The 8,383-nt window shown below is 43.1% G+C and overlaps 2 protein-coding genes across 2 annotated transcripts in view; one reads left to right on the top strand and one right to left on the bottom strand.

Moving 5' to 3' along the window:
- xpr1b (xenotropic and polytropic retrovirus receptor 1b) overlaps positions 1-2,897 on the top strand; it is a 30,444-nt gene extending 27,547 nt beyond the window's left edge. The window contains exon 15 of the mRNA XM_076294585.1: positions 332-2,897. Within this exon, the coding sequence (XP_076150700.1) occupies positions 332-386 (55 nt within the window). The 3' untranslated portion in view covers positions 387-2,897. The remainder of the gene's footprint in view (positions 1-331) is intronic.
- An 84-nt stretch (positions 2,898-2,981) lies between these two features.
- On the bottom strand, positions 2,982-7,914 carry LOC143134316 (lipoamide acyltransferase component of branched-chain alpha-keto acid dehydrogenase complex, mitochondrial-like). The gene is made up of 11 exons (XM_076294587.1): positions 7,822-7,914; positions 7,443-7,566; positions 7,199-7,274; positions 6,929-7,110; positions 6,214-6,338; positions 5,302-5,548; positions 4,874-5,040; positions 4,673-4,750; positions 4,253-4,444; positions 4,089-4,160; positions 2,982-3,776 (listed from the first exon to the last, which is right to left on the bottom strand). Exons 1-11 carry the CDS (start codon positions 7,897-7,899, stop codon positions 3,609-3,611), a joined length of 1,509 nt encoding a protein of 502 aa, XP_076150702.1. The 5' UTR covers positions 7,900-7,914; the 3' UTR covers positions 2,982-3,608.
- Between the last annotated feature and the right edge of the window lie 469 nt (positions 7,915-8,383).

Consider the following 8,383-nt stretch of genomic DNA (forward strand, 5'->3'; position numbering starts at 1 on the left):
CTATCAGAGCAAGACGTTAGAGATGGCGCATGACATGCAGTGATGCCTTCTATAAAAAAAAAACGCTATTTAAGCACCGAAATGAGGCACCGAAATCCACGTTGTTATTCGATGCAGTTACTACCGTTTGTGTCGGCACCGGTGCCATATTAGAACCGTGTTTCGGTGCCCAACCCTATGCTTCATGTAGTTGACATGTCCTTTTATCAGTAAAGACATGTTCACCAGCCTGGCTCTGGTCTAAGACCACCATTGTAGTCTTATTGTCTATTACTGCCTTTCTGTCTCTCCTGGTGTTCTCACTAACTGGTTCTCTCTCTCTCTCTCTCAGGTCTAAGATGCGCGACACTAAGGTCCTCATCGAGGACACGGACGATGACACCTGACATCTTCCTCCGCGGGGCCTCAGAGGCTCCGCCCTAAAGACCCCGGCCCTGTGGAGGCCAAACCTCTCTCAGCTATTCAATCAGTCATCACAGAGCGGCCTGTCCACCTCCACACCCACACACACTGCCCAGTAAAACACACACACACACACACACACACACACATCCCAAGTGACATTACCATTATATTGAGAGAGAGAAACTTCCACAGTCGCAGACTGCGATTTTACATTCAAGGTGACATTTAGATGTAAACACACACACACACACACATACACACACACACACACACACACACACACGCACAATCAGGTGACACATTAGTGACAGCCATGCCAACCAAGTAGCAAGAGGGTAGATGAGTGCTCGCAAAGAATTTCTGAGACCCAGGAAGCCAATAGACATATTTGTAAATACTGATTTCTCAAAGACCAAGAATCATAAACATACTGTAAACACACTCGCGCAGACGCATCATATTGTCACAGACACACCTGGATTTGCTCACACACACACACACGAACATGCCACTTTTTTCCATTCCTGTTTTTTTGCTCATCTGTTGCTGCCTTGAGTATTTTTTTTCAGAGGAGGGTGAACCTTTCTAAAGACTGCTCAGATGTTGTAAATATCACATGCTACATGGGCAACTATTGTTATTAATCAGTAATCAAATAATGTAATTGACCTGGGGCAGAGACTCCTCAGGCTGGACAATGATCTCTCTTTTAAGGCAATCAGTCTGGTCGTATGCCAGTGTCTGTGGATCTATTGTTTTATGTGAATTTATTTAAAAATTTTGGATGAAGTCAAAGATGAAGACAATAATTGCTATGTTACTGTGGCAGTCCCAGATATATGTATGCCACCTTTTTTTTTTTACTTTTTTTTCTGAAAATAGGTTGAATGTACATTTCATTGTTATTTATGTGAAGGAAATATGCCTTGAACGTTGCCTAAGGAAGGGGATGTTTTTAAAATTTGGTGAAGGTTTCTAACCCCCCCACCCCCCCTCCAACACACACACACACGCAAGCAAGTCCTCTCACAGCATGGTTTTTACATGTGAGGAAACCCACAGGTGGCATCCATAGGCTGACTTTTCATGGACTGTCCCGACTCTGCCCTTATATCTCACTGGAGAGTGAATAGAAGAGCTGTATTCTCTGGAATTGTTTTTTGGCAAATGTCAGAGAAATGCCTCTTCACTGTTCCCTCAGTGCTGTGTGGACAGAGCATCACTGACGCTGAGGTAGAGGAACATGTTTTTTGTTTTTCAAAGCAAGCCAAACATTTTTAACATTCCATTAGCATTTTGGGGATAATTGGGAGCGTAAGACCTATATTCTGATGTGTTGAAAGCATGTCACTTGCCAAATATTCCCCCCACAGTGGTAAAGGTGTTGTGGTCCACCTCTAAATACATCGATCTTAAACCCAAATCTCAATGGTGTCTAAAATGGAACATCAGTTCTCAGTACATGTACTGTATATGTACACATGTATGTGTATGTATACAAAGCATTGACAGTGGCAGCATTCCAAGCCATTTCCATGGAAAGTCCCTGAGGTAGACCTTATCCATGTTTTAATGCACAGGTCTTGCATCTTTTAAATGCCACCTGTGGGTTTCTGTAGCACACATGGATTGAGAAGCTCTTTGATGACATGTCAAAGCACCATGGTGAAGCTGTTGTGTGAATTTCAGGGACTAGATGTTCTGTTCTCAACCTGACCTGTTTCCCAAGAGCATCACAGGACTCCCCTTCAGTTGTTATGGAGTGTCATTTGCAGATCTCCTTTTGCTACGGTCACCCTGAGTTATTGAAAGATGACTTGGTTCTTTGATGCTCTTGGGAAACGAGGCCTTAATATGCTACCTTCTGATCTGTTCCCCACCTGAAGAACTTGTCTTAAGCAAGTGGGAGGATTTGTTGCCGAAGAGCCATCAAGGAAACTGTTGAAGTGATGTAAGAAGTCTGTTACATTCCAAGAGAGACCAGAGTATATACACATGGCCAAGGAGCGAAGAGAAGCCACTTTGAGACACTTCCTAATCATAAGCCACATGCTCACTGAGCTCTCTCTGCTTTGAGTACAGCGCTTCATTCTGTGGCCTTGGAAACAATGGGCACTGTAAGACCTGGAGAAATGACTGTTGCTAGGGTCCTTTAGAGAATGATTAAGTCTACTATACATAACATGGACCAAAAAGGAAGAAAAGATTGGATTTTGTTTCTTGTTTCAGGTTTGAATAAGGATGACATTTTGTTTCAAAATGGAGAAAGACCTTCTGTGAACTCTGTTAGGACTTCTCATGGGCCATGGGTTTCTGTTCTGTCTCGTGTGCTTGTTGTACTGTTGTATTCTTTATTCCTGGCCACTGTAACCTCCCAGAGGAAGGAGGCCTCTACTTGCATTTACCCCTCTGTATGTAAGAAGAGGAAAAACAAAAACATTGGACTTGTCTCACTCTCCCTGTTACAGTTTTTGAGTAAAAAGATCAAACTAGTTACTGTTCTGTAGTACATTTTCAAATAATTCATGAATGTTCTTTGGAATCATGTCACAGTCAAAAGATTTCCACACATTTTGTTTCGATCTGATATTACAAAGTTTAATAGGCATACGGTAACACAAAAATGTGTTCATATACTACATTCTAAACAAGAATTCTTTTATTTAATTTCTTGTAAACGGTTCAGGCCTACGGTATATGCCAACAGCAGCCAAACACAGCATAGGCTGGTATTTTCCCAAATATCACTGAAACATCAGAGCTGCATAACATAACCTAACTTGGGTCCTTTCACACATTGGCCTGAACAGGCTGTGTTGTCACGTGGATTGCAGTGCTCTAATGGTAAGGCTCATCTTGTGAATTTGGTGGTCCTGAATAGTCTAAATCGATCTGAAAGGAACAATGAGAGTGTGGTCATGCATATCTGCGTGGACCCAAGTCTTCATTCCTTTACTGTGCATTAAATTGACAGCAACATTATTGAGTACCTCTATTTAACACTTCAGAAGGCAACTTGGTGGTACTCGGACAAGAAGACAAGAACACATACAGCTGATGACATCTTTGCGTCACCAAGACAACAGATATCCCAAACAGGGAGGGAGGGAGGGGTAGTGTTCAGTACAGTAACCTGTGGTGCTGGGGCTCAGGGACAGTGTGGGTTCCTCATTCCCACAGACACAACAGTGGAAATGGAACCCTTATTTGAGGTCCAGCACCATAGAGGCAGGGTTCTCCAAATAGGATCTCCATAGATTGGAGAACCGGCACATGGTGGCTCCATCGATAATGCGGTGGTCTGCTGTCCAGCTAACACTCATCATGTGGGCTTTGGTGATGTCACCCTGAGTGTTAAACCTGGGCAGCACCTACAAGTAACACAAGATCTTTATGTCAGATACGATTTGTCCAATATACATGCACATTAAGTCGTGAGGCATGGAACATAAGAGATAAAAGTACTTGTGAGGGAAACAATTATGGTCCTGCTCTCTCTTACTAGAATTTGGCTCTACAAGTATACACTCATGTAGACAACCTGGTTATTTACCGAGACAGACAAGTTGGCAAGAGATGGCTGAGTAAGGCAAACATTGCAATCTCAGGATACATGCTACAGAATAAGGCAATTACTGTCAGCAGTTTAAAAGTCCAGTTTTAAAAATAAAAACACATCTCACTTGGATCTTTCCTAAAGCTCCAATCGCCACTTCCGGAGGTAGAATTACTGGCTTGGCATATGTCCCACCAATCTACAACAAAAGGAGAAAAAGACAGGACATAACACAATATAAAATCTTGTTTTTGCCAACATTGCAAACTGTTGTCCTGTACTCCCACTCACTGAGCCAATGTTGGACAGGGTGAAGGTGCCGCCGGTGAGCTCTGCAGTGCCCAGCTGGCCTGATGCCCCCAGGTTCTGGAGACGATTGAGCTCCACAGCAATATCGAAGATGCTCAGTGTCTGGACACTCTTCACGTTGGGCACAATGAGACCCTGGGGAGTGTCCATGGCAAGTCCAATGTTGTGAGATGCCTAAGGAACAAAGCATTCAACAGGGTCTTAATGCTAAAAACAGAATTAGTCATATTAGAGGCTTTTTTTCTTTCTTTCTTTCTTTTTTAAACTGACCCTAACTCAAAACCCCATATACTTGCTTGTGTGGAAACAGCAGATAAAACCATTTGGATTACTTGATAATTAATGTTACTGACTATCTGGCAGGAAAAGAAAAGATCATCGTGTCTTTGTTGTAGTCTCTACCTTGTAGGTGATGTTCTGGCAGCCTTCATCCACGGAAGCATTCAGTATGGGGAAGTGGAGCAAACCCAGCGACGATGCCTGTTACACACCCCATGGGAACGCAAGAGGAGAGAAAAGACAGGCAAAGACATTCGCTATCTACATCTGCATCACTATCTTACTACATTTCCTACGATGCGAACTGTGTGGATAGTTATCTACCTTGATAAAGAAAGGCATGTAGCTGAGCTTGACCCCACGTGACTTAGCCAGCCCCTTCAGCTCTGTCCGTAGCCACACCAGCTGGGACAGGTCAACCTCATCACAGTAGCCAAAGGGAGGGATCTTCAAAGCAGCAGTCATGGTCTTTACCATGGCCTTCTGGATACCTGCACATATAAAGACATTAACAACCACATGCTGCGATACTAAGTACTGACAGGCAACTGGATAGGGAAATGGAAGGTAACAAGCTCATTCAGGTGGTAACAAAAAGGTATTAAGAAAGAGTCACTCTGAACCCATCTCAAAGAATACTGAGAGGCAACCAAGGCCATGGCACGTGGTTCATACAACTTAGATGCTTTTGGAGCCTCATTTCTTCTAGAAGATGCATTTTGCAACAGATGAGAATAAGGCCACAGGCTCACCCTTTAGAGGCTCTGTGCGGTCCTTCCCTGTGAAGACGGGCCTGGGTGCTGCTACTGTGGGGGCGCTGCCAACGGGTGCTTTGTCTCTAGAGGGGGCGGATGCTGTTGTTCTCACAGCAGGGGTTGAAACCTGCTGCTCGCCCTCGTAGGGAAGAATAGCTCCCGTCTGCTTGGCCAGGAAGTTGAGGATATCCTCTTTCAAGATACGTCCATCTTTTCCAGTCCCCACCACCTCGCTGAGTTTAATCTAGGTTACAGGGGTACACATACGTGTGTTGTCTGAGCTGTAAACATGACTTTACCGTGTATGGCACATCCATATTAATGTGTATATTGACAAATTTACCATTTTAATATTTGTTTATGAGTAGAATATGGCTCAGCACCCCCAATGCCAATGCTGAGTCAACTATTTTTATGGAAAGTTACATTTTAGATACATTTTGGAATGTTACATTTTAGATATTAATTTTCCAAACTTGTAATCTGTGTAGTCCATACCACAAATGTAGTGCATAACTGACTCAAAACCAAACATCTTGAGGTGATCCCACAGCTTAGACAAGTAAATTAAAGTCAAAGAGATTATTGGCTCATCACAAATGTCCCTCTATGATAAATGAGGACACTGGTCATTTGGTATCTCAAATGTACTCCATTTCTGACAGCGTAACTGTTAGCTTTTTTTAGCTGTTTGAGTACTTGCAGTGTGTTGGAATCAGTTTTTCTAAGAGACAGTTTAATTTTTTCCTATAGTTTAGATCACACCAGTTGATTGTGTTGGTCAACATCCCTGTTACAAGTACTGTAAGTTGTCACTGCTGCTGATGTATATGTGCATTCAGGTAGACTAAGCAGGGGCTGTGACAAATCACATGGCCGGTAGGTCATCGCTGAGCTGCATACACCTACATTGTTCTCTATGGCGAGGCGTCTGACAGCAGGAGTGGCCTGGGTCTTATGGCCTTTGATCTCCTGGTGCGTGTGCTGGTGTGCCACTGCAGGCGTCTCCACCACATCTTCCTCCGGAGAGCCTTCTGTAACGAGCACAGGGGGATTCATTCAAAAGATGAGGATCCCTTGTAACAGCTTATCAACACTGAGTCTCAATCAACTCAACTTATAAACCAAAATTCATAACAGCTATGATTGTATTCAGATGGGATAAGGAAAAGTGCCAGAAGGCGAGTGGGAGAGAGATGGGATGGGACTGGGAAAATGACGCTTGTGCCACAGTTCTCCCATAATAGCTCACTGCTCTCCCATAATAGCTCACTGCTATACAGAATTTTCAAGAGATATACTGTCAAAAGCTAAGGCACCTTAATATTAAGGGCCATGATTTACATGACGGGCAAAGCTCTGATGCATGAATTACAGCCGTCATCTGGCATGTGGGAGCACTGAGCTGATTTATCAATGTTTGTGGTTAAGGTCTTCTTGCCCATGGTATTGGTTTGCCTTTATTTTAGAAAGACCTAAGATTTTGCACTTTACCCCATCATTCAAAATAGGGTGTTAAAGATAAAAGTTAATTGCCTCTTAAGTCTTTTTTTGCAGTGTCGCTGTTGGGATCTGGGAAAGTGGAATTATTCTGGAAAAACACTCAAAAACTGTAGGAGTTTACCTTGAGCCCTGTTAGTCTCAATATCAACCAGAGGAGTGCCGACAAGAGCTGTGTCATCCACATTATAGTAAAGCTTTCGAATGACTCCATCATAGCGGCTGGTGATGGTGACTGACGCCTTGTCACTTTGGACCTCACATATGCTGTCAAACTGGGACACTTTGTCTCCCTCTTTAACATACCTAAGAGGGACAGATAACATTTACATAATGAAAATGTAATAACCAAGTAAAATTAGGCCGGCCTACAAGATAGATGTTAAATTCATACCATTCTTTCACAGTCACCTCCATAATTCCTTCACCGATGTCAGACAGTTTGAAAGGTAGAATTTTTCCATTACTTCCTGAAAGTATGACGGTGATGAAGTTAGTAAGGTGAAACTTGAGCGTAGGTGTTACCTGCTACCGCCAAAGTCCTCAACAGCTATTTTCATGACATTTCAAAGTTTTCGCCACTAAGAACAACATTGTGCGTTTCTGTAGTGCAGGAATGAAGCAGACACCCAGCTTACTGTAATTGGTCCTAAAATGCCTCCATTGTGTTGCTCCAAAAGGTATGAGAATATGGAGTGTAAGCTCGGGTCCTGGCGGCTGCAGCATTGGGCACTGCATGTAGCAGTGGTAGGTGAGCTGGGGCTTTGGAGAAAATCGGAAAAGATATATCATATCAACAGTCATATGAACATTTAACTCACCAGCCATATGCATCGCAGCTGTTACAATAATGCCGCATTTAATTTTAGCAAGTAGGCCTACAGTTTTGCAAATAGCCATGTCAAATTATTCGAAAGTTTTCGGACTGCAATGAGCCCTTTGTGATGAGACGAATAAGATTACGAGCGGGGACGTGGCATTCACTTTTCCTAATCATTTTATGCAATTTCATCTTACCATTCGTTTAAGTAGTCTGAGGGAGCCCCGTAGTGTTGTCGTCGCCATCTTTACCTTTGCACTGATGGTTATTTCCATAGATATATGTGTTCTATATATATCTATGGTTATTTCACAAAAATGAACTAGGATAACACGTTTGTAACACGCAGGCGCACACACCAGGAACTACATCTCCTGACAGACGCATTGGTTGGCCTCAAGGGGGCAGGCTTTCTACCAAACGTGCTGCTTGTAAAATGCTTGGATTTATTATTATGCTGCTGCTGTGCCGTACATTGATAAACTCAAGGTGTTACTGGCGTTAAAGGAGAATTCCGGTGTGATATTGACCTAAAGTGTGTTGAAACATGATACCGAGTGTGAACGTAGCCTATGTCTCATAGCCCATCTCGGCTTGTCCCTTGCACTTGTCCCTTGCTTCGGCATCGGGCTAGCAATGCAAATAAATCACTGTTTTACACCATTTACGAGGCTCAATGTATCTCCACACTTCATTGGTAGACTACCGAAGGCCCTGACATTTAAAACGAGACATTGAGAACTTTTAAAAAGCACTGGT

The sequence above is a fragment of the Alosa pseudoharengus genome, unplaced genomic scaffold, assembly GCF_046254945.1.
Source record: "Alosa pseudoharengus isolate Yale_2024_CS ecotype anadromous, Long Island Sound unplaced genomic scaffold, YU_APseudo_1.1 YU_APseudo_1.1_scf_2, whole genome shotgun sequence".
Classification (NCBI taxonomy): Eukaryota; Metazoa; Chordata; class Actinopteri; order Clupeiformes; family Clupeidae; genus Alosa; species Alosa pseudoharengus.

Excerpts from the sequence above, each read along its gene's own strand:
- LOC143134316 (XM_076294587.1), bottom strand. The coding sequence starts at position 7,899 with ATGGAAATAACCATCAGTGCAAAGGTAAAGATGGCGACGACAACACTA. Across the intron at positions 7,111-7,198 it reads GAGGTGACTGTGAAAGAATG|GTATGTTAAAGAGGGAGACA; the intron begins GTATGAATTTAA and ends TGTCCCTCTTAG. Across the intron at positions 4,751-4,873 it reads ACATGCCTTTCTTTATCAAG|GCATCGTCGCTGGGTTTGCT; the intron begins GTAGATAACTAT and ends GGTGTGTAACAG.